This window comes from Dama dama, chromosome 14 (genome assembly GCF_033118175.1).
Source record: "Dama dama isolate Ldn47 chromosome 14, ASM3311817v1, whole genome shotgun sequence".
Lineage (NCBI taxonomy): Eukaryota > Metazoa > Chordata > Mammalia > Artiodactyla > Cervidae > Dama > Dama dama.
Window position 1 is genome coordinate 60,278,200 of NC_083694.1, and position 25,032 is coordinate 60,303,231.

Here is a 25,032-nt window from a genome sequence, read left to right on the forward strand (position 1 = left end):
GAAGGGAAGGGACGGCTTGAAGATGTTTGGGATGGAGGAACGACAGGAAGGAACAGTCCTGGGGTGCAGAATGGGGCATGGGAAAGAAAAAATGTCTTCTCTCTGACTTTGGCTCCCTGCCTAAACTCTACAGACTCATTTCTGAGCCTGTGGACAGAAAGCCTGCAGGCAGAGAGGGTAGGGCTCAGTGAGCCGCTGGATAAAAGTCATGTCACTTTGAGACAAGGGTGAAAAACTGTGGCGAAGAAGAAGGGGCTTTTCTCTGTGTCTTTAGGCACCGAGAGAGCAGCTCTGGCTGAGAGCAGCTCTGACAGTGGCTGAGAGGAGACACTGCCCCCCAGTGGCCTCATGGCAGAGGACACCAACAAGGAGCTGGAAGACTAACAGGAAAAGATGGGAGGGTACCATCAGAGGTACCACATGCCTTCCAGGAACACCGAGGGACACGTGGAGCGAGGGCTGTCCACTCCGCAGGCGGGTGCAGGCACAGCCAGTGCAATGGGAGTTCTCACCACTAAGACAAGAACCATTACCAGCAGTGCTGATGCATAGGTAAAATTTCAGGAAACAGAGGTTCAGTTCAGTTCAGTCGCTCAGTCGTGTCTGACTCTTTGCGACCCCATGGACTGCAGCACGCCAGGCTTCCCTGTCCATCACCAACTCTTGGAGCCTACTCAAACTCATGTCCATCGTGTCAGTGATGCCATCCAGCTATCTCATCCTATTTTGTCCCCTTCTGCACAAAAGTTACGTGAGCACCAATAAAAGCCCTTATTTTCTGGCCACAAGGTTACACAGAGTGGAACCTACACTAGTTAGTAATGGATCTGACAGATAGACCTATAGGAAGTCCAAGATTAGTAACAAGAGGAGATTCAGACACAACTTTGGGGGTGGGGGTGGAGACTGGGTGACGGTGAGCAGGAGTTCAGCCAGACTCAGAGAGGGGCTGATGCAAAGCTCTGGGTGGAGGCGCTTCCAGGAAGATGGAACGAAAGAAGACGGCCCCAAGGCTGTACACAGACTGGAAGGCAGATGATCAGGCAGGAATGTTCAGAACCAAATTTGAAAAAGGACTTCTCTCCTGAACTAAACAAAATGAAATTCTATCCACAAGTACAAGGTTCAATGGAAAAAAGAAACAAAAACGTCAAACAGCACTAAAAGGCATGTTGAAAAATAAGTCCCTCCCTTCCTCAATCCCTGTTGCCAGGAGAAATGACTGATACCACTGGCATACACTAGTATAAAACAACCAGAGAGTTGTTAAAATTCTTAAATATTTCCTCTCAGGTTGATAAGTAGCCACTGCTTCAAGCCCATAAAGTGCTGCCTGCCCAGAATTTCAATCAATCATTAATGGTTAAAGCTTAGATTCTAGGGGGTCTCCAGCATCCTTCCAGCTTGAAGGCCAGCAGCCATCCTGTTTGTCAATGCCGAACCAGTTAAATATTCTGAACACCACTGTTATCCTTCCAGATAACCTATTCGCCTATATAGGCATATCCCCACATACATCTTTACTTCTTTTAATACAGATGGAAGAACTGAACACTGTTCTGTGTTTTGCATATTTTTTACCTGCTTGGCCCACCTTTACAAATGTAGACTGCACATATTTCTTTCAGAGCTAACATAATTTAGCTATAACTAAGCTAAACTGACCTGAGGAATGGGGCACAGGAATAAAGAGTGAGATTCTGGAATAACTTATGGGAGCTTTCCAGTAGACCCAGAACTTGGCCAATGGATACAGTGGAAATACCACTGAAAGCTGGAATCTGAGAGCGCTGGCCTAGGAAAATGATGCCCTGATGGCTTGGGTAGAGAGAATGAGGAGGGACAGGGCCAGCAAAACCGCCCTGAGTCTCCCTCCAGGGACCATATGGGCTCCTGCCCCTGCTACCAGCTGACAGAGGGGACCTAAGCTTTCCAGAGTTTGAACTATTAGCACCTAAATTCAGGTCTTACCCAGGATCAAACCAGTCTTGGCTAAAAATGTATTAAACTTCAAATCACACTTACCTCAATGAATTCCTTCCAATGAATTTCCTTTCTTTCAAAAGTGACACATAATAAATTTTCCTCATAAAACAGTCAAAATATATTTCTCCTAACTGCTCCGTCTTCATCTCAAATGAGAAAAGAAGCATAGGGTTTTTTTATTCATGAGGGAGAAAATACTTACAAACTAAACTTGAACCACATTTTTAATTATCCTCTACATATCAAAAAATCAAGACCACTGAATATACCTTTTCTTATAGTCATCTTTATCATTAAAGCACAAAAGACTACAATTTGCGGGGGGAGGGGGGACGTAATTTTTCATGTCTAGCTTTTATGTTTCTGTACATCTTTTTTTTAATATTAAGAGGCAAGGATTAAAGAAGATTTAAAATTAAAGATGTCATCTGCATAGATTAAGGGGCCAGGAGAATGAGGAAATGGGAAAAGGAAAGGACTAGCTAATATTTTTATTGTTTACTGATATTCCCAGAAACTTTCAGTCCAGAAAGGAGTCATCAAAAAAGTAATTTCCGCTGATAGACTGTCACCTAGTGGTGAATTTTTACTTTACACATAATATTGGGTTGGCCAAAAAGTTCTTTTGAGATTTTAAAACTCAAAACTTTTTGACCAACACAATATAAGCCGTTACTGAGTTTGGGGATGTTTTGGAAGACACGCTTATTTCTCTTTGAGGTCCCTGGGGAATGTTAAAGACTATCGTCACAAGGAGAATGGACTCACTTGTATGCTTCTCAAAGACCTAATGATCAGGTGGCATAGTGGTAAAGAATCCACCTGCCAATGCAAGAGACAGAAGAGACACATAAGATCCCAAGGTTGGATCCCTGGGTCAAGAAGATTCGTTGGAGTAGGAAATGGCAGCCCGCTCCAGTATGCTTGCCTGGAGAATCCCATGGACAGAGAAGCCTGGTGGGCTATAGTCCATGAGGTCCCACAGAGTTGGACATGACTGAGTACAGACATATGCAATGACCAGGTAGACAACAGCAATGTAGGCTGAATATCTTTCAAAAGGGAGTCTTGCCTTTGTAATTATTTGAAGATTATCAAAGAAGCCCAACCAAGTAAAATTAATATTATTGTATTTCTCTTCTGTTTTCAACCTATGGCATGTTCATAAGTCACCCTTGCTAGCAGTCAAACAAGGCTCAAATTTTCAAAGGGTTTTCCTCTTATTAGGTGGTGACAAAACATGTGTGCAACCCGCTGGTACATCAGTCTAAAGACAGAACAGAGAATGTCCAAGTCAGCAACAAGGCAATGTTCCCTGGGTTTAATACACACCAGGAATAATCCCCTCCCTGCTCTTAGAAGGGCATTACTCTTTTTGTCCAGTTCCTGTGTCCATCGGGCTCCCTAGTTTCACATCTTTTATGCTGACACCATCCCTCTTAACCACAAAGGTCCCTCAACAAAATATTAGCAAATAAAATTTGACAAAATATCAAAAGGATCATGCACTATCATCAAGTGGAAGTCATTCTAGGTACACAAGATGGTTCAACATCCACAAATCAATGTGATACACTACATTAATAAAATGAAGGAGGGACTTCCCTGGTGATCCAGTGGTTAAGAATCTGTCTGCCAATGCAGGGGACATGGGCTCAATCCCTGCTCTGGGAGGATGCCACAAGTTGAGGAGCAACCTAGCCCATGTGCCACAACTACCAAGGCCCATGCACCCTAGAGTACACGTTCCAAAACAAGAGAAGCCACTGCAATGAGAAGCCCAAGCACCGCAACTAGCAAGTAACCTCCACTTGCCGCAACTAGAGAAAGCCCCCATGCAGCAACAAAGACCAAACACAGCCAAAAATAAATTAATTAATAAAAACTAAGTAAAATGAAGGATAAAAACCATATGATCATTTCAATCGATGAAGAACAAGCATTTGACAAGATGCCAAATGAACTCGGTGACTAAATCACCAACCACCACCAAAATGAACTCCAGCTTTTCAACCAGGCCCTGTGACATACCTGAATGGCCAGAACTTCCAAGAGAATTTTCATAACTGTAAGCTGGTTATAAATTCTTTCCTCTGAATGGAAACAACTCCAGCTCACCTAAGGATACATCTATTTCTGGTCCACAGTGGATAGCAACACTTTAAGATACAACTTACACTCTTTCCTTCCTAGATGTACCCTAATGTAGCACATTCAGAAAGCATGTTAGCTGTCTGAAATCCATTTCTTCTTTTCTAATAAGGCATCTGTGATATTTTGATCTATAGTAAGAAATACATATTTGGTCTTCATTCAGTTCCTGGCATGGAGGGCCTAACACCCTTGGAATTTCCTAAGTGATAAGAGCCAATCATTGCAGATAGTGACTACAGTCATGAAATTAAAAGACTCTTGCTCTTTGGAAGAAAAGCTATGACCAACCTAGACAGAATATTAAGAAGCAGAGACATTACTTTGCCAACAAAGGTCCATCTAGTCAAGGCTATGGCTTTCTAGTGGTCAAGTATGGATGTGAGAGTTGGACTATAAAAACAGCTGAGTGCCGAAGAATTGATGCTTTTGAACTGTGGTGTTAGAGATGACTCTTGAGAGTCTCTTGGACTATATCCAGTCAATTCTAAAGGAAACCAGTCCAGAATATTCATTGGAAGGACTGATGCTGAAGCTGAAACTCCAATACTTTGGCCAACTGATGTGAAGAACTGACTCATTGGAAAAGACCCTGATGCTGGGAAAGACTGAAGGCAGGAGGAGAAGGGGACAACAGAGGATGAGATGGTTGGATGGCATCACCGACTTGATAAGACATGAGTCTGAGCAAGCTCCGGGAGGTGGTGATGAACAGGGAAGCCTGGGGTGCTGCAGTCCTTGGGGTTGCAAAGAGTCAGAAACAACTGACCAACTGAACTGAACTGAACTGGCCTCTGTTCACCAGTACTGAATAGAAACGAGAAGACAGAATCTGAAGGGGTAGAAAAGAATAGCTTTATTACTTTGCCAGGTAAAGGAGGACACAGTGGGATCCTGCCTTGCAAAACTGTGTGTCTCTACCCAGGAGGATCTGACTTGGAGCCTTGTAACTCCCAAGGGCGAGGTCTCTGACAAGCTGAGGGTGTGTGCAGGGCATCAGGTGATGGGTCTCCTAATCTTCACAAACTTCTCATTAATCTTGCCTCAGGTGATTCTTTGGCTGCTTCTCCCTTGTTTAGCAACTGCTCATATCTGCCCTTTGGAACTCGAGGAAGGTCATGGAGGCTGGAGTCTTGCGCTCTGTGCTTAGTCTTTCAGTCGTGTCCGACTCTTTTTGACCCCATGGACTGCAGCCTGCCAGGCTCCTCTGTCCAAGGGATTCTCCAGGCAAGAATATTGGAGTGGGTTGCCATGCCCTCCTCCACGGAACTCTTCCTAACCCAGGGATCGAACCCAGGTCTCCCACAATGCAGGCAGATTGTTTGCCATCTGAGCCACCAGGGAAGCCCAATTTCTTTTGAGAAATGGGGGACAAAAAAGAGGCCTCCATGCCCTGGGGCCCCACAAGGCCCCACTCCACTTTACTTGGAGAGTGGTCAGCCTGGTGAGGGCATGAAAAAGTCTCCTTACCCTCTTTCCATGCCTTGCTGTAAACATCTCTTCCATTTGGCTGTGCCTGAGTTGTATGTTTCTAGTAAACTCCGGGAGTTGGTGATGGACAGGGAGGCCTGGCGTGCTGCAATTCATGGGGTCGCAAAGAGTTGGACACGACTGAGCGACTGAACTGAACTGAGTTCTGTGAACCATTCTAGCAAATCAATCAAACCCCTCCTGGCACAAATATGTTGAAATTGGCACTAGCACCTTTCAGCAACCTCACAAGAAGAAAAAGGCAACCTTTTGGGGAAATCACCCTTTACTCAGTCAGTTCAGGAGCTTGTGATATGACTCCACATCCTGCTCCAAGGATGGAGCCTGTGGCCATTATGATCAATTACAGTGCTCCAGAGTCCCGAGCTCTTTTCTCTGAATCACCGAGTTTCAAACTTGAGTTATAGTGAACAATATACGATGCAGAACTCCAATATATTTTTTAAAAACAAAGAAGGGTTGAAGGGAGTCAGTGCCTGCAAGCCCCACCCTTCTGGCCTCCAGATGGACAGACACTGTGCTCTCTGCACCACATGAAAAACAAAGAAACGGTCCTCGATGCCTGTGTGGAGCCCCTCACAGCGGTGCTACAGGGCAGAAAATACAAGCATATAAAAAAGTTAATGGGGAATACGTGTAACTCTATGGCTGATTCATATCAATGTATGATAAAACCCACTGAAATGTTGTGAAGTAATTAGCCTCCAACTAATAAAAAAAAAAAAAAGTTAATGAAGGTGATTAAATAACACTGGATAACAAGAGACGAAATGTCACAGAGTCCTTGCCACTCATCAGAAAAGCGTCAGGGTGGGGAGTGATAGGGAGTTTGGGGCAGACATGTACACACTGCCATATTTAAAATGGATAACCAACAAGGACCTACTGAATAATACAGGCAACTCTGCCCAATGTCATGTGGCAGCCTGGATGGAAGTGGGGTTGGGGGAGAATGGATACATGTATATGTATGGCTGAGTCCCTCTGCTGCTCACCTGAAACCATCACAACATTGTTAACTGTCTATACCCCAATACAAAATAAAAAAGTTTTTAAAAAAGAAAAATGTCAGAGGACTTTAGGCCTGCAGTGTGGCTTTTTTTTCTGCCTCTCCCTTCACACGACTGGGGTGACTTAGCACATAAGTGACTTAGCATGCATGCACCAAGTTTATATAAACATTTATATATTTATATAAACAAACATATGCTAAGTCACCCCAGTCGTGTCCGACTCTCTGTGACCCTATGGATTGTAGCCCTCCAGGCTCTTTTGTCCACGGTATTCCCCAGGCAAGAATACTGGATTGAGTTGCCATTTTCTTCTCCAATAAATATAATTATCTATAAAATATTCATATCAAATAGATTCAGAATATTGGCTTATTGGCTGGCAATATTAATCCTACTGATTTACATCTTTTGGGTACTTAATTTTTCATATATTAAAGTGTGACTTTGAGGGCTTCCTTGGTGGCTCAGTGGTGAAGAATCTACCTGCCAATGCAGGAGACATGGATTTGATCCCTGCACTGGGAAGATCCCACATGTGAGGAACAACTAAGCCCGAGAGCCACAACTACTGAGCCTATGCTCTAGAGCCTAGGAGCTACAACTACTGAAGCCCGTACACCTAAAGCCCGTGCTCCACAATAAGAAAAGCCACCGCAATGAGCAGGCCACGCACCACTAGAGTTGTGCCACTAGAGAAAAGCCCAAGCAGCAACGAAGACCCAGCACAGCCAAAAATAAAAAGAAATAAAATTTTTAAAAATTTCTTCAAGTGTGACCTTGAAAAAAAAATACTAACGTTGTCCCACTGGGATATAATATTCTTTTTAACATAATGACTCAAACAGATGTAACTAGGACTCTTCCTTCCTTCCTTTTTTGCAGGATAACACAGAGTAGCAGTTAGTAGATCAGCTCCCACACGACTTGGGATCAAATCCCAACTCAACTGCTCACTGGTTCTACGTGTGTTAGTCACTCAGTCGTGTCCGACTCTGTGCGACCCCACAGGCTGTAGCCCGCCAGGCTTCTCTGTCCACGGAATTCTCCAGGAGAGAATACTGGAGTGGATTGCCATTCCCTTCTCCAGAGGAACTTCCCAACCCAGGGACTGAACCCTGGTCTCTGGCCTCACAGGCAGATTCTTTACCACTTGAGCTACAGGGAAGTCTATAGCCTTTGGCTGGTTGTATAGCCTTTGGCAAATCACTTAAGCTTTTTAAACTCCTGTTTCTGATCTATAAAATGGGAGGGTGCATCCTCATCTGAAAAGTATGACTTTTTAAAAAATGGTACCCACCATATAGGATTGTTTTATGAATTCATTAATGAATTAATTTCTGGTGCAACGTGCAATGAAAGATCTATCCTAATGATTTAAAAGCACTTTGCAAACTAGAAAGCACTTCAGGAAATTCATTTTTCCTAAATGAAATAAGCATTGCCCGTTGTCGTTTATGGAAAACTGAGGTTAATTCACATCAGCAAGAGAAAGCTGAGGGATTTGTTTATGGTTGTGTTTCTGATTTATTAACACAGCACTTGATATTAGAAAATAAACTCTCGACATTTCTACAAGTGAAGATATTTTGGTTAAAAATACTTTTTCCTTTCAAAATTCTTTCAATTGTTCTCCAGAATAAGCCAGAAAAGCGGTTGCATTAGTAACAAATCCGCTTTTCATATCCATTCATCTCTTTTTTAAAACTGTAATAGAGTGATTCACAACATTGCATTAGTTTCAGTGAATCAGTTATACCTGTACATATCTCTTTTTTTTTTTTAAGATTCCTTTCCCATTTAGGTCATTACAGAGAACTGAATAGAGCTCCCTGTATTATACAGTAGCTCCTTATTAGTTATTTACTTTATATATAGTAGTATGTGTCAATCCCAATCTCCCATTTTACCACTCCCCCCTGTCCCTGCTGGTAACCGGCAAATTTGTGCTCTATACCTGACTCTATCTCTGTTTCATAAATTAGTTCATTTTACCATTTTTTTTAGATTCCACTTAAACACAACGCTTTAGCCTGGTGGCTTAGAGATTAAAGCGTCTGCCTGCAATTTGGGAGATCTGGGTTTGATCCCTGGGTTGGGAAGATCCCCTGGAGAAGGAAATGGCAACCCACTCCAGTATTCTTGCCTGGAGAATCCCATGGAGGGAGGAGTCTGGTAGGCTACAGTCCACAGGAGGGCAAAGAGTCGGACACGACTGAGCTACTTCACTTCTTCATACGCAACATCATATGATATTTGTCTTTCTGACTCACATCACTCAGTATGACAACAATCTCTAGGTGTAAGTCTTTCTCACAGGAGAACCTGCGGGGTTGGGGCAGCAGCAGGAGCTGGAAGAGCACGGAATCCCCAAGGGGCAGGCGGTGTTCTCAGCTTCTAGAAACAGCAGCCCGAATTTCCAAATCCAGAACCACAAAATACCCGTTGTGGCAGGGCCTCGGGCAGAAGGCAGGTTAACACAGAAAGGAGCCCAGGAGGGTAAGGACTGGCCCAGCAGAAAAAAAAGGATAGGTGTGGCTGCAGCTGAGGGGAGATGCGGGATGAGCGCGCGTTCGGAGAACCCAGGTGCAAGTTCCGATGCTCGCAAGTGCTGTGGAGCGGGAGCTGCGCGCCCCTGTGCAGCCAGGCCCCGGCGTTGGCGGGGACACCCGGGGAAGAGGGAACTCCACCTGTGCGCCCGGCCTTGGGCTACGGGCGGCGCCGGCGGAACTGCAGCTCCCGGGCCGGGCGGGGCGGGCACGTGGTGCGCGGCCGCCGCGATAAAGAACGCGCCGGGGAGCCGGAGCGCAGCGGCGCAGGCGGACTCGCGGCGGCTGGGTGAGCGCGCCCGGGCGGCGTGGACGGACGGACGGACGCATGGAGACCGACAGACAGGGAATGAGCGCAGAGGGGTGTGGGGGAGTGGACTCGGGGGTGGGTGAGACCGTGACGGCCGGACACAAAGGTCAAGGCCGGGGAGCTGGGAAATGGAGCCTGGGGAAGTGTGAACGCTACACCCTCCCGGCCCGGGGCTAGTGTCCGGACGGACAGACGGGAAGAGGGACCCACTCCGCTAGGTTCTGTCCAGACCGCAGAGCCGGGCTTCAAGGATCCTTTTTTCAAAATGATCAAAGTCAGCCACTGGGGAGTTTAGGGATTAAGTGTGATACAGCCCCTTCATTTGATGGGAAGCTGTGTTTCTGCATTTTTGTTTGTGTGTTAGTTCTCTATTTCTGTTTTTATCTTTCCAAGTATTTCTATCTTTGGAGTGATTCTCCACGCCTAGAACTGCATCCTCCTCGTCCTCCCCCAGCGATTTTTTTTAACTTTGCCCTTTTAGGAGAGCTTGACTTAGGCAGCTTGAATTCTTTGCACTAAGGATTCTTCTTGTCGGTGGATAGAGGTGTTAAGATTTCGAGAGTAATAGGCCCTCCCCAAGTGAGGCCTGTTATTAACTAATGACATTCTAAATACTCCTATTTACAAAATATAGATCATTCTCAGTTACCATGGTTGTGATTTTTTTTTTTTTTTTTTTTTTTTTTTTTACCTCCATCTCTTCCTGAAGCAGTTGCACAGTTTACAAAACCAGCAAACTTTGCTCATTTATTTTCCCTTGTGACTCAGCTGGTGAAGAATCCGCCTGCAATGCAGGAGACCTAGGTTCGATCCCTGGGTTGGGAAGGTCCCCTGGAGAAAGGAAAGGCTACCCATTCCAGTATTCTGGCCTGGAGAATTTCATGGACTGTATAGTCCATGGGGTAGCAAAGAGTCACACAGACTGAGCGACTTTCACTTCACTTCCTGAATCATTTTCATGGTTTCCAAAGTCAGCAAACTGCTGATTTATTTAGTGTATTGTTCCGCACAAAGATAGATTTTTGAACCCTTCCTGCCCCAGATGGCTTACACTGGAAAAGAAGAGCCAGAACTACTTATCTCTGGTGTAGTTTTTAGTGAAAAGCAAATGTTTGCGGGAATTCTAAAGAGTAAGAAATTATTTTCATTTAGGGGATCAGAGAATGTCCTCTCATATTTAAGGTGAGTTCCAAAAGTTGGTTATACTGAAGGGGTTGAAATGGGAGATACTGCCATTCTGGGTGGTAGAACAGGCGAGCCAGGACAAGGTAGGTTGCAACAGAGCACCAGGGGCCAGTTGGACTGGTGTGCTTCAGGTGTGGAGAGATCTCTACAGAGACCATGGACCAGGAAATCGGGCATTTGTCCCATGGAAGTGGGAAGAAGTTAATTAGTATTTTCTGAGCAGGGCAAAATCAAGATCAGAAATGTCTGAGCTACTAGGTTGGTCTGGTAGCCTGCCTATGTTGAAGAAGAGAGTTGGCGTTAGGACAGTGATTCCCAACTCTTATCCCAAGCCCCATATTTTTTAGCAAAGCAAGCTGTATTTAAGTGCACTTAATTTGAGACATAGGTAGATAAGTCTATCTTGCCAGTCCAGGCTTTTGACCATCCTAAGAATATCCTTGTAACTGCCCTAAATATGAAATAAATGCAGCTAAAAGCACAAGAATCTACAGTGTATGGCCTCTAGGAGACTTGATATGGAACCTAGCTCTCTGAACTCTTTTATCTCTTGAAACTTCTTGAGTCCCTTTAATGTGGAGTTGTGCCCACTGGTCTAGATAAGAGGTAATTAACAATGTGTAAGTTATGAGAGGGACAGTAAGGGAAGCGGGAAGGATTGCAGGGAAAGAAGATAACAGATAGAAAGGAAATGACTTAGTCCCTGAATAGAAGAGCGTAGCCAGTGCTGGGGAGGTGGTACCGATGGAGCTGAGACGACAGGAGACAGTGCTGATAAAGGAGTGCTGCCTAGTTTCTCCTATATATAGTCAGCAGACAAGACTTCATGGAGGGGGCTGAACCTGTACTTGCTATGTGCGTGGCAGCCTGGCACTGTTAATCACTTTACAAGACTCAATTCATTTCATTCTCTCAGCACCCCTATGAGAAGTGATTACTGTTATCCCTGTTTACAGAAGGGGAACCTGAAGCACAGAGAGATTAAATAGCTGTCCCGAGGTCACCCAGCTGTTAAATGGTGGAGCCAGGATGTGGGTGCAGGAAGTCTGACTCCCGACCTAGAGCTCTAACCCCCCTACTGTAAGGAGAAAATGAAGACATTAGACGATCAGATGGCAGGTTTGATTTAGGCTGTCCTGAGTTGAGATGCGTGCAGGAGGACCACGTGACTGTGTGCAGTGGACACAGCGTCAGCCTCATTTGGTGCTCAGACCTTCTGGGGTAGACAGGGTCCTGTGTTCCTGGCCTTGCATTTTCCCCATGGGCCAGGTGATTGATTACATTTCTCTTTCAAAACTTCCAATAGGATTTAGTGTCATCTTCAAACTAGGAAAAGTCAGAGAAATCCTAGTATCCTTTATATCTGGTAAGGTCCCCCTTTATTGCCCTTCAGTACAGAGCAAAACTACTGGAAGGCTTTGGGCTTTATTTCAGGAGCAGAGCTCACCAGGGATGTATCTATTTGTAAGGGGAGGTATCATCATTGGCCAGCCACAAAAACAATACCTTTTGCTACCTGTACCCTTTCAAGTTTCTGTCCTTGTTCTGCTCTGTTTCCAGCTTCAAGAGCTCCCTTCAGCCAGGATCTGAGGGGATAGAGAAAAAGTAGAAGTGATCTCTGTACTCTGGAAGTTTCTGCTCCTATTTGGGGAGATGAGATTGACAGTTATAAGAAATGAACACAGTAGGATAGTCCATAATACTACATTATGTGGGTCAAATTTAAGCACAGTGGGCATTGGTGTTTTGGGGTTTTTTGGTGCGCTAGGTCTTCATTGCTGTGGGTGGACTTTAGTTGTGGTGAGCAAGGGGAGGCTACTCTTCCTTGCGGGTGCGCGGGCTTCTCATTGCAGTGGCTTCTCTTGTTGTGAAGCACAGGCTCTAGTTGTAGCTTTTGGGCTCTAGAGCACAGGTTCAGTGGATGTGCACACGCTTAGTTGTTTCATAGCACGTGGATTCTTCCCGGACCAGGGATCGAACCTGTGTCCTTTGTGTTGGCAGGTGGATTCTTACCCGTTGCGCCACCAGAGAGTCTGGCATTGGGTTTTTAAAAGTAACCTCAGAACTATAGTATACTCTCTCTTGTTAATTATAGACATCACTAAATTTTCACCAAGCCAAACATCTTTTGTATAATTGTCACCAAGTACTGTCTGATCATGTTTTATTTTCTTCTTCAATTGTTAGACTTTGCGTGTGTGGCTTCAAATTTTCATGTCCGCCAGCTCAAAAATTAATAGTGCTTCTATAACTAGTTAAATGGCAGAGGTGGGAGATGAACCAGGTAGCCTCCTGTGGAATCTAGACCTTTAACCAGGATGCTTGATGCCTCTCATTGCCTGTTTTGGGCAACTTCTTGGCTTTTTTATGCTGGTTATGAACAGGTACATTCTCTGCCAGGTGGTGAGGGATCCTTTTACCCCAAATGAGTGTTTGCTAGGTTCATTGTCTTAGCAGAGATCTCTGTGGAAGTCATCACCCAGCTACAATCTGGACATCTCATTCAATCACTCACATAGAGAAGAAAGTGAAGTCACTCAGTCGTGTCTGACTCTTTGCGACCCCGTGGACTGTAGCCTGCCAGGCTCCTCTATCCATGCAATTTTCCAGGCAAGAATACTGGAGTGGGTTGCCATTTCCTTCTCCAGGGGATCTTTCTGACCGAGGGATCAAACCCGGGTCTCTCGCACTACAGGCAGACTCTTTACCATCTGAGCCACCAGGGAAGCCCAATCATTCACACATCCATCACTTTTTAATTGAACACAAGGTGTCCAACAGAGCACTCAGTTTCAGGGAAAGTAAAGACAAATGAAATCTATTTCCTGTCCTAAGGGAGCTTGGTCTAGTGGGGAAGAGGTGAATGTAGTATTTGTGATGTGATTTACTAAAGCCAGGGAAACAGAGAAAAACTGATTAAAACTAGAAAATGAAAGGATAGTTAGGTAAATCTAAAGATAATTATGTAGCTCACACTGAAGACTTTTAAGGCTTAAATACTGGTCTTAGGGGAGATTCTTGCTCAACCATATGAAGTTATGAAGAGAGATAAGACTGTCCCTTTTCTCCTGACCATATTTCAACTTGAGTAATGTTATTTGACCTTACTGAATTTGGTTCATATTCTTTCTTCTGCTGTTTTTAATCTCTGCTCTCTGAGGTTTCAGGTTGCCTTGGTCATCTGTATAGATAAGCCGGGAGTCCTTTCCAATGGTATTTCCCTAGAACGTTACTCTCTTTTATCCATCTCTCCTGTCTTTAAAATACAGTTTCCTCCTTTATAGTGTAAAGCTCTCACATTTTACATTCCTCTCATTTGCTCTGTGTTTGTACACTTGTAAGCATTTTTCACAGTTCTGAACTGTGTAGGAATGGACTTTGCCCCAGAGTTTTATCATTAATTGACATTTCTTGAAGACAGGAAGGACATTGTATGTTTTCCAGACATTTCAGCAGCTCGATGGCCTCCCCAAAGAAGAAGCTCCAAGGTCTTGTTGCTGCGACCATCACGCCGATGACCGAGCATGGGTAACTATGGTTTGGGACTAAAGGGAACTCCCTCCACCATAATGATCAAAAGGTCTCTATAGTAGCGGTGGCTTGGATGCTGCAGCTTCCACCCCTACAATGTCTCTGACCCCAGGTCAGAGAAGAGGTCTCTATATCACAGGCAGTGCAGAGGGAGATGAGATAATATATGGCAGTTCACCTTCCTCCCAGTGTCTGTAGCCCCACAAAGCAAAAGTCTGCTTGGATTTCGTCAGAGCCCTGCCCATCCCAAATAAGACCAGTGGAGTTGGATGAGGAAGATCTCATTTTAGCAGGATTTGATATCAAGCTCTGGCCCCTAGAAGTTGTGTCTAGACTGTTCATGGATGTGATGAAATGTCCTACCCTGAAGAAAGTGGGGAAGGTTTCTGCCACATGGCCCCCTTAGGCATGTTTTAACACACTCATTTCAACATTGGTTAAATAATGGGGAGCTTGCAAAAGGGAGGTAATAACAGATGATTGCTGAGAAATTGTTACCCAAGCAAGCATTTTCCAGATGAATAGTATGGTGGTACTAGCAGAGAATGGTCATGTGTCCCGGGCATCCATGAGCAATATATAAATCCTCCCTGAACATTATCATTAACACAGTGGGGATTCATCCACCTTCTGGATCTGTTTTTGATGTTAGAAGAAAAGCTTCTCCATTCTTCCTCTATTTAATTGCAGCCATACCTACATTATGAAGTTATGAGTATTAAAATAAGAGAATCCATGTAATAATTAGCACAGGGTCAGCATGTGCTTAGGTTAATTAGTTTGAATTGCTGTTGTGGCATAAGGGATAAGTGAAAGATGACATATTCAGTAAGCATTTAAATAAGACTTTTATGTTTTGGGTCTTCTGTTACTGAATTTTTACAAACCTTAACCCTATCCCTTTAAAGTGGATGACATTTCTTATGGCATTTACTCTTTTTAATTCAGAGTTGGCCTGATACTGAAGTATCACAGTTTTCCCTTAGGTCATTGGAGTTCAAACATTTTAACTTCTACGATTCTCAGAAAAATCACATCTTTACTAGGTCTAAGTAAAATTCTTGCTGAGATGGCATGGTTAATAGCAATTCTTTTTTTGTTGTTGTTGTTGCCTCTCCATTTCCACAAGCGCTAAGAAAGACTGAAGTCAGCTCTTTCTCGATGTGTCAGCTACTTGTTGGGCAGATAAAACAGCAGTCATATGATTGCACGAGCAGACAGGATTTACTTCCTGTTATGGAGTAAGATCCTGTTTGCAAGCTTAGAACACTGCATCTGGTTGGTGCTACTTTAACCTTTTTAATCAGATCCCTCTTAGCCTAGAAGTGGCTTCTTCAAAGTCCTGCTTGTTCATATGGAACCCTCGGAGTGTCACTGTGTTCTCACTCTATCCTGCTGTTTTCCTGGGACAACAGGACCCACACATATTAGAGATAACTAAAAGGACTCTGTTTTTCCGGATTCTTCTCTGTTTCCCAAATACTTCTAGCCCTGTTGCCTCCATTCACTATTTCCTCTTTTTTCTTCATGAATTCTTTTCTCTTCGAGGACCCTCACTTTCCTGAAGTGTGAAATAAAAATGTGTTTTTAGAAGGGCCTTGTAAGAAATTAAATCAAAATGTGTGTAAGTACATGGTACATAGTAGGCATGTAAGCTTGGTCAGTTCCCTTTTCTCTCCATCTTTCTGCTCCATCAAAACATTCCTATAGCTATGAAGCAGGTTTGGAGCACCCACCAAGAGCAGGTAGATATTAACCTACTTGCCCACACGAGAATCTGTTTTTCTGACATGTTTCTAAGAGACAGGACAGAAAGAAGAGCCACATGGAATCTAACACCTAGAAATTCTGCCCCATGACCTACCAACATAGGAGTTTTCGTAACCTGGCTCTTAGAGTCAACCATGGCCTCCATAATTCAGAATGGCTGAAGATTCTTTTTTCTTCATAATTCTAGTGGTTCAACTCTGAATATAAGTTGATGTCCTAAAGTGAGGAAGTTGGCAGGAAAAAAACATGGTTAAATAGATTTTAGTTAGAGTATCTGGGTTCCTAACCCCCAGCTCTGACACCACTAACTATCTGACCCTGGGGAGCTCTATTCACCTTGTAAAAGTTCTCTCATACTTTGTAAGGAGACAGAATTCAACCTCATAATCTCTAAGGCCCATTCAAATGCTAAGAGTCCGCAGTTCTCTGGTATTAGGTTATTAGGGATAGTGTGGTGATCTCCATTAAGTAAGAATTTCTGAGTACCTGCAACTCCAGTCCATCCTCCACACTGTAGTCCAATGAGTTTCCTCATAAATAAATATAATCATTTAATGGACATGAACTTGGGCAAATTCTGGGAGATGGTGAGGGACAGGGAGGCCTGCTGTGCTGCAGTCCATGAGGTCACAGAGTCAGACGTGACTTGACGACTGAACAACAACCACAAATTAGATTTACTCTCTAAGAATCTCTCTGAATTCCGTTTTGTCTAAGCCTTGCTACTCGCCTGGTCCATGGACCATTAGCTCCAACATCACATAGGAACTTGCTAGAAATGCAGTATCTCAGGTGCTACTACATACCACTGAACTAGAACCTGTATTTTAACAGTGTCCCTGAATGATTCTTTAGCACATTGAAGTCTGGAAAGAACTGGTCTGAAGGTTAAAGCCCAGAACCTGGGTTGACATAGGAAGTCCTTTACAGTCTACCTTTCCTACTGCATTTCTTTTCCTCAAAACATCTCATCCCCTTTCTTCTCTGTGTGCCTTTACACATTTTGCATCCTCTGCCTTTTTCCTACCACCATCCTCTCCTTTCTCTGCTCCATTTGAACTTGTCTATTCATCCATCAAAACCATCCCCTGGTTATTCTTCTCCAGTTTCCCTAAAAAGAGTATTTATAGAGTCCTTCCTCTGTGGCCTCATAGCACCCTGTGCCTACCTTTTCATATTATATCACAATTATTTGTTTATGATAATTATTATAATAATTGTTTGTTACATGTGTGTTTCTACCAACAGATTTTTTTTTTTCTTCAATCTGGCTGTGCCGGGTCTTAGTTGTAGCATGTGGGCTCTTCATCTTTGTTTCAACATGTGGGCTCTTTAGTTGTGGCATATAAACTCTTATGTTGCAGCATGTGGGATCTAGTTCCCTGACCAGGGATCAGACCTGGACTCCCTTCACTTGGAGCCTGGAGTCTTAGCCACTGGACTAACCAGGGAAGTCACCCAATAGGCTTTGAGCTGCTTACCCTTATATATAGATATTTATTGGGTACCAGACACTGCATAGGGACTGAGCATATATCTTATTTATCTTTGAATCTTCAGCATTTCACACAGCATATGGTAAATTTAGTTAGCTGTGATTTCATGAGGAGAGGAAGCTAACATTGATTGGCTGAACACTATGTATTAGTCTTCATGTGGGGCATTTTAAAGGACATACTCCATTTAAATCTTCCCAGCAACTCAGAGAGGTGTTACCTCTATTTGTGCAGTTGTTGAAACCAAGATCCTAAAGATTAATGCCTAATTGGAAAGGAAGGTCAATCTCTACCTAGCCCAATTCGTGTCTTTTTCTACATTAGAGTGAAGGACCTTTGTTTTCCTTAGTTGCTTCAAGAAGTCACTTTTTCCACTGGGCAAGTTCACAGTCATTAGAGCAGAGAGTCCATTTCAGATTGGCCAAAATGTCTGGAAAAAAGTTGTGTTTTCTCCCTCAAAGGCCCTGGACTTCCTCGTGAGAATCTTTACAACACCCTTTAGTAACAACAAACCTGTTACACAGCTAGTCAAAGGACCCAGCCCACTGGAGATGGATTTGTGTAGACTGTTGTCTTTGTAACTGTTGTGGGAGACTGAGTGACCCAGATTTCCAGAATAGGATGCTTTCTGCCTCTGGCAGGGTGAGGTCATTATAGCCCCTGCATGCTCCTCTCTGAAAGGAGTTTTTAAGTAACCGGGTAGTTATTTTGCCAAAAAGGATGAGTAGCTTCCATCTGATTCTGAAAGCTGAAGTATACATTGACTAGTGTTAGAGTGAACATGTTAGTCACTCAGTCACATTTGACTCTTCGCGACCTCACGGACTGTAGCCTTCCAGGCTCCTGTGTTCATGGGATTCTCCAGGCAAGAATACCAGAGTGGGTTGCCACTGCCTTCTCCAAGGGATCTTCCGGACCCAGAGAGCGAACCTGGGTCTCCTGCATTGAAGGCAGATTCTTTACCTTCTGAGGCACCAGGGAAGCCCAGGAACAATTAGATTAAACCAAAAGAAAGCGTATCAAAGTGAGTACAGTGCCTACCAGGCCTCTGTCACCTGGAGCTCTAGAGGCTCCTCCTTGCTGAAAAGGCCAGGCCTGCTCTTGGTGTGTGAGTATGTGGCTGCGGTGGAACTGGGGAGATGTTGAGACTTCAGTGAATGTCTGCAGGAGCCACTGTGTCTGAACCTGTGACTCCAGCATAAGCTATTGCCCAGAGACTTTATTTCCGGTTTCCAGTCCATGATTGGAAAGTCCCTGGGGCCTGCCAGAGGTGTTTCCTGCTTGCATGAGTAGGTGGACATCACTGGTCAAAACTAGAGCTCCTGTCACACAGACAAAGCCCCTGCTGATGGTTCCTGCACCTCAGGACTTGTTCCAGGTGGGGAAGAGCCGACGGAAGCAGCAAGGAGCAAGTGTGTTGTAAAGGTGTGGTTCCGAGTGGTCACAAATGTCTGAAGCAGAGAGACTTCAAGAAGCTGAGCAGGTCAAGCTGACCTAAATGCGAGTCTTGAGATGAATTGTCTAAGCAGCCAACTCCCCCATCTTAGAGTCTTGCTCAGTGAGACTGAGAGGCCAGGATTTGACATTTGAGCAAGTGGGGCAGGGAGGGGCAGTGTTAACGATGCTAGGACATGAGCCATTATGGAAAGCGCCTGCTCCCCTTGCAGGCCTCTTAACTACATTAAAGCACACCTTTGCCCAAGTGGCAGCTTGGACTGGTTGTCTCTCTCGCATTGTGGGCAGTGGTTGCCTAGGCATTCTTTGTTTTCATCTCTATTGTTCTGTTTCCTTTGACAAATACCCTTTGATGTCTTTGTTTTCTATATGCCTCAGATATTTTGGTTTCTTTTTGTTTTTTTAAGGAATAATAAGATGAAAAGAATGTTAATAAGGTTAAAATTAAATTAGTATTCTCTGGCCCCACTGACAAAAATGCAAAAGTACTAGCCAACTCATATCAATACTTAGTTTTCTTGTCAACCATGCATTCTGCAACATTTAACACACCCTTGCCCCACTGTTTTTCTTTGTGTTTTCATTCTCCATCCTCCCCACCTATATTTTGATTGAAGACAGGTCACTTTATCTGATCTGTCAGTTTCTAGGTTTTTAAACTCAATGTGATTTTAAGGAAAAGAGCCTGAAGTATCAGATCTTTACAAGGGCAGTACTTTTCAAACTGAAAAGCACATACAGATCATCTGGAGATCTTGTTACAGTGCAGATTCTGACCAGGAGAACTGTGTGTGGCCTGGGACTCTTCATTTCCAGCTAATATAACCAGATAGTGATACCGCTGTCCCACAGATGACACTTTGAAAGACAAACTGATGCCAAAGTTCCTTTCCAACTGTTATTCCCCTTCAGTTTAACACTAACATATATAAATGGCTTTATGCCTTCCTCTATTGTCATAAATATTAAGTGCTAAATTCTTCAATTACCAAGATTGGATTTTCTTACTTCCTAAGAAATGATTGCTTCTAGCCACACGAAAATGTTAAGTTCTCATTTACCCACACCCCAGCCCATCACTCTTCCCCAAAAGGGCAAAAGATAATTAAGTAGTTATTTTTTAAATATTACTTGTGATGCAGTTTAAATGTAAAACCTTTGTGGATAGCTAATAAGGTTTTGCTCACATCATTGAGGCACATGTGGCTGAGTAGAGAAGAAAAAAACCCAGGCATCATTCAGAGCAGGCTAAGAATTTCACAGTCTGGTTGGGTGGATTTGAATAACGATTAACAAAGAGAGAACAGTTTATAGTCCCAGTGGCTCAGCTGTTAAGAATCTGCCTGCCAATGCAGGAGATGCAGGTTAGATCCCTGGGTCAGGAAGACCCCCTGGAGGAGGAAATGGCAACCCACTCCAGTATTCTTTCCTGGGAAATTCCATGGACAGAGGAGCCTGACGGGCTACAGTCCATGGGGTCGAAAAAGTCAGGTACCACTTAGCGACTAAACAATAACATGGATTGAATAATCTAGAAAAGAATAAATGTGCATTCTTTTCTGATTTTTTTTGTGTTTTTCAGAGAAATCAACTTTTCAGTCATTGGTCGGTATGTGGACTATCTTGTAGAGGAACAGGGAGTGAAGAATGTCTTCGGTAAGTCATCTTTAGGGATTTCTCTACATATCTCGAGCTCAGTCCTTGGAAAGCAGATTACTAGCCTGGAGGTCACAGTGTTATTGTGTTATAGATTATGGTTGAGCCTGGCTAAGCAGTATAAAATTTGTGAATTTTTAGGTTCATCAATTTTAGACCTAAAAGATGATCAAGAGATTATCTAATTTAGTAGTGTGCTTGAGATAGGCCAGGAACTGGGACCTTTTACCAGAGCACTTGCACCTATAGCAACAGACTATAAGGGACTAAATATCGCTATGCACATGTGTAGTTGGGGCTAATTATGAGCAATAAGATACAAAAAGTCACGAGCCATTGGCCACTTCCGAGATGGTGGGAGCAAAAGCAGGGTGCTGTACATGATCCCTGCACACAGCACACCGAGGGAGTGGGCAGACCATCTGTGCTTCCTGCCCAATCCACGGACCGCCCTCTTGTGACCCCCTTTAAGGACTGGCTCGCCACTGTGGGGAGCGAGCAAGGTGCCTGTTTCTGGTTCCTCCTCCCTCCGGCTGCAACACGAGCCGCCGTAAAGCCTTGCCTGAAATTCTCATCTGGCCTCTTACCAAATTCTATTGATTAAAGAGTCCAAGGACCCAGGTCTATAGACGGAGGTCGTTTTAGATCTGCAGTACCCACCATTGTCTTGGTAAGTAAACACCACTTAGGACCGCCGGGACATCCCAGTACTGGGTGGTATTGGTTTTCCTGCCATTAAACCCGCATAGAGAACTTGCCTGGTGTGTTCAGAGACTTGCCTGAAACCTGGGCAGTCATCTCTGTCTCCATTTAAAACACTTAACTCTTTATCCCTGAAAACAAGGACAGATTTGTAATTACAAGTCGTGCCTAACCTTCCCGGTCCTTTTGATAAGATGAAGATGAACAAAAGACTGGGTCTGAAGGGAAAAATGGAAACATGGTGTCACACCACTGGCTCCAGACTCTGTCCTCGGGTCTGTCTCTGTGTCCCTTCCTCTTGAGCAGGGGTTTCTGCCCCTGCACTTCCAGCGTTGGTGCTGGGGGAGTGACAGGTATCTGCTGGTCCCCCTGACTGACTCTCTGTTTGGAACAGTGAACGGCACGACGGGAGAAGGCCTATCACTGAGCATCTCGGAGCGCTGCCGGGTCGCGGAGGAGTGGGTGACGAAGGGGAGGAACAAGTGAGTGGCTCCATCGAGATAAACACCCTTATCTGCCAGGGCAGCAGAGACCACAGCTCTATCCCAGATGACACAGCCTCCCTGCCTTCCGGCCACAAGTCTGACCCAAGGTCAGCTTGTGGGGAGAGGAGCGCCCTTCCTTTCCATGTGGAAGGGCAGCAAGACACGCCCGGCTCCCGGAGATCCCATCGGGTAACCGGAAACTGCCTCTGGTCTGTCTAGCAGACCAGTCCCTCGGAGGGCGGCGGGGTTCCCTGTGCTTGGACTGAGGGGCAGAGGGTCCTGGTGATTGGCTGCTGGCCCTTCTGCTGAGCAGCTCAGCATCCTTCCTGTCTCAGGGTGGGTCCTATTGCTTCCATCAGGTCTTGTCTCTGCACGTGACTCTGCATGCTCTCCGTGGTGCTTCCTTTCAGAGTCTTAGGGAGCTTTCTGCATCCTCTAAACTTCAGTGCAATGATGGATTTTTGTCATAACACTCAATTTGTGCCTTGGTAAAAACCAATAGGACTGCATTGATTCAATAAGCACATCCATGAACCAAGTTTGGTTCGTTGTCTGTTACTTTGTGTGTTATGCACTGTGCTGGCACTGGGGATATAAAACAGGATCTCTGCCTTCAGGTTGCCTACCATCCAGTGGAGATGTTAGACCCTGAAAAATAACACTGATCCTTCTGATAAATAGTGCAAACAGGAATCAGAGTGATTGACAGTGCCTTAGATTGGAGGTAAGTCTCCAATCCTTAAATGGCTTTAGAGCACCTTGCATGCATGCTAAGTCACTTCAGTTGTGTCCAACTCTGCAACTCTATGGACCATGGCCTGCCAGGCTCCTCTGTCCATGGGATTCTCCAGGCAAGAATACTGGAGTGGGTTGCTGTGCCCTCCTCCAGGGGATATTCCTGACCCAGGGATCAAACCCGAGTCTCTTATATCTCCTGCATTGGCAGGTGGGTTCTTTATCACTAGCGCCACCTGGAAAGCCCTTGGAGCACTTTGGGCACTCTGAAATTGTACGCCAAATTTGAATGTCCACATAGGCATTTTCTGTCAGTTTTCAGCTAATTTTCAGTCAGATCCTGGGCCCCAAACAATTAAAGACCATGGGCAGAGTGAGACGAGGAAGGCTAAGAGTAAACATTAAGAAACGCCCCAGAGGAAATTCCCTAGTGTTCCAGTGGTTTAGGACGCTGCGCTTCTACTGCCGGTGCAGATTCAATCCCTGGTCGGGGAATTAAGATCCCATATGCCTCCCAGTGTGATCAGAAAAGAAAAGCACCAGAGATGGGGGGATAGTAAAGTGGGCACAGACAGAAAACACTCAGAAGGGTTGGAGGGAGATTAAGAGAGAGTCCTGTCACTGAAGGAAAGATGGTCTTATAGAGTGTCCAGAGAACATGGAAATTAAGAGCAGGGCTTGGAGGCCAGACTGCCTGCGTTGGGTGCTAGCTCTGCCTCTTAGTAGCTCTGTGAGCTCAGGCTGGTCTTAGATGCTCTGTGTTCTTTCTGTCAAGCAGGAATGTCAATAGTACCCATCCTGTAAGGTGGTGATGAGGGTCCAAGCAATGCCTGACACAGTGCTAAGTATTATATAAGAATTCACTGTAATTATTTGCAGTGGGTGCCGTGTCCATTATAACATTTGTTTTAATAATTGTTAGATGTTCTGAGAGTCTGCAAATGGAGGATTGAGAAGGCAGGAAATGACCAGTGACCTCAGAGAGAGCAGAGCCCATCGAGTCATTGTCACAGAAGCAACTGCAGCAAGGGTAGAATGCAGCAGGCACCTGGAAGGGGGACCAGTAAGGGTAGCTTATTCTCACACTCGAAAAACATTTGCAGGTGGGGACTTTCCTGGTGGTCCAGTGGCTAAGACTCTGAACTCCCAATGCAAGGGGGCACAGGTTCGATCCCCAGTCCAGAAACTAGATCACACAGGCCACGACTAAGACCCAGCACAGAGAAATAAATTTTAAAAATACTTATTTTAAAAAATGTGCTGGGATGTAGGGAAGGAGAGATGGAATAATGGATTAGAGAGGAGGAAGCAAGATTAAAAGAAGGGTAGTTTTCTTTCTCTCAGAGTAGGAATGTCTTAAACACATTTCCATGCTGAAAGGACAGTGCCATTGGAGAAGAGATAAAGAGAGTGGAGAACCGATGCCTTCGATGGAAGATCTCAGCGGGGCTTGAAATAAAACCAAACGTAGGTAGAGTAGCTTTAGGAGACAGGTAAGAAGCTGGGAGGAACACACAGAAGGGGACACAGCTAAGCACAGAGGTGAGGAGGAGGAAAAGGGAGTCTGTGTACAGAAGTGCCTTTATCTTTGGTGTCTTGGAAGTGAGGAGCAAGGACATCTGCCAAGACAAAGGGGTTGTGGGGTAGAATTTAGAGCTTGAGGTGACAAGTCAAGACTTGGAGCAGCCTCTGCAGGGACTTGGAAAACGAAGTAAGTCATGATGGCGAGAACACTTTGGGGAGTCTTTTCCTCCTGAATTGAGAAATTACAGGTTTGTACTAAAGCCACAGAGTCTGCAGCCTGGTGGAGAGGAGAAGGAAATGCATGATTGTTTTAACCTAAGCCAGGAGATGGGGTAGTAAAAGGTTTAAGGGAGTCATGCAGTAAAGCTGCTGGTGAGGGTAAAAAGCCAGCCACCTTTTCTCCTTTCACAAATCTTCTGTTATCCTTTGCAAATGCAGATCTGATCACAGGACTTGCCAGTGAGATCCCATTTTACCTAAGACAGCACAAGTCAAGGATGACAGGAGGACTCAGTGCTCGGGCCTCAGCGGGGATGGCATGTCTCCATCCCGTGAGAGCGGCACCTGTGTCATTCAGGGTCCCTGGAAGACTCACCAGCACGACTGATTTCACAACTGAGTTTTATTGATCCTACCCACAGAGGACCAGTCTAAGTGTGACTTCTTCCCAGGGGGCCCTGTGGCACACATCCAAAGATGAACATTGGGGTCTCAGAGTAAACCTCTTTCATGGCCAAATCCTGAGGACTTTCAATATAGGAAAAAACTTTTCTCAGCAAGTTCCTTTCTCGCAGGACTGATTCCTGGATGTACTCCTTAAGGAACCTCTTTATTTTTATCTCCAACCCAAAATATCTCAGTTTTACACCTATGTTCATGTGTACTGTCACCATCAAATGCAGTATCTCTAACAAGGCATAGTCAAAACAAGTCCTCAAGTACTGCTTAATCTGTTATTGCTTTCAAAATTCTATTGCTTCAGTTCAGTTCAGTCAC

The 25,032-nt window shown here is 44.6% G+C and overlaps 1 protein-coding gene across 5 annotated transcripts in view; it reads left to right on the top strand.

Annotated features, from left to right (window-relative positions):
• Nucleotides 1-9,391: 9,391 nt before the first annotated feature.
• NPL (N-acetylneuraminate pyruvate lyase) overlaps nucleotides 9,392-25,032 on the top strand; it is a 41,883-nt gene continuing 26,242 nt past the window's right edge. For 2 of the 5 annotated variants that reach the window (XM_061160879.1, XM_061160878.1), the window contains exons 1-4: nucleotides 10,528-10,679; nucleotides 14,127-14,210; nucleotides 20,517-20,590; nucleotides 21,687-21,774. In XM_061160879.1, the coding sequence (XP_061016862.1) occupies nucleotides 10,540-10,679; nucleotides 14,127-14,210; nucleotides 20,517-20,590; nucleotides 21,687-21,774 (386 nt within the window). In that variant the 5' untranslated portion in view covers nucleotides 10,528-10,539. Of the gene's footprint in view, nucleotides 9,477-10,524; nucleotides 10,680-14,126; nucleotides 14,211-20,516; nucleotides 20,591-21,686; nucleotides 21,775-25,032 lie in introns of those variants that run through there. The other 3 variants (XM_061160875.1, XM_061160874.1, XM_061160876.1) reach the window with 3 other exon arrangements.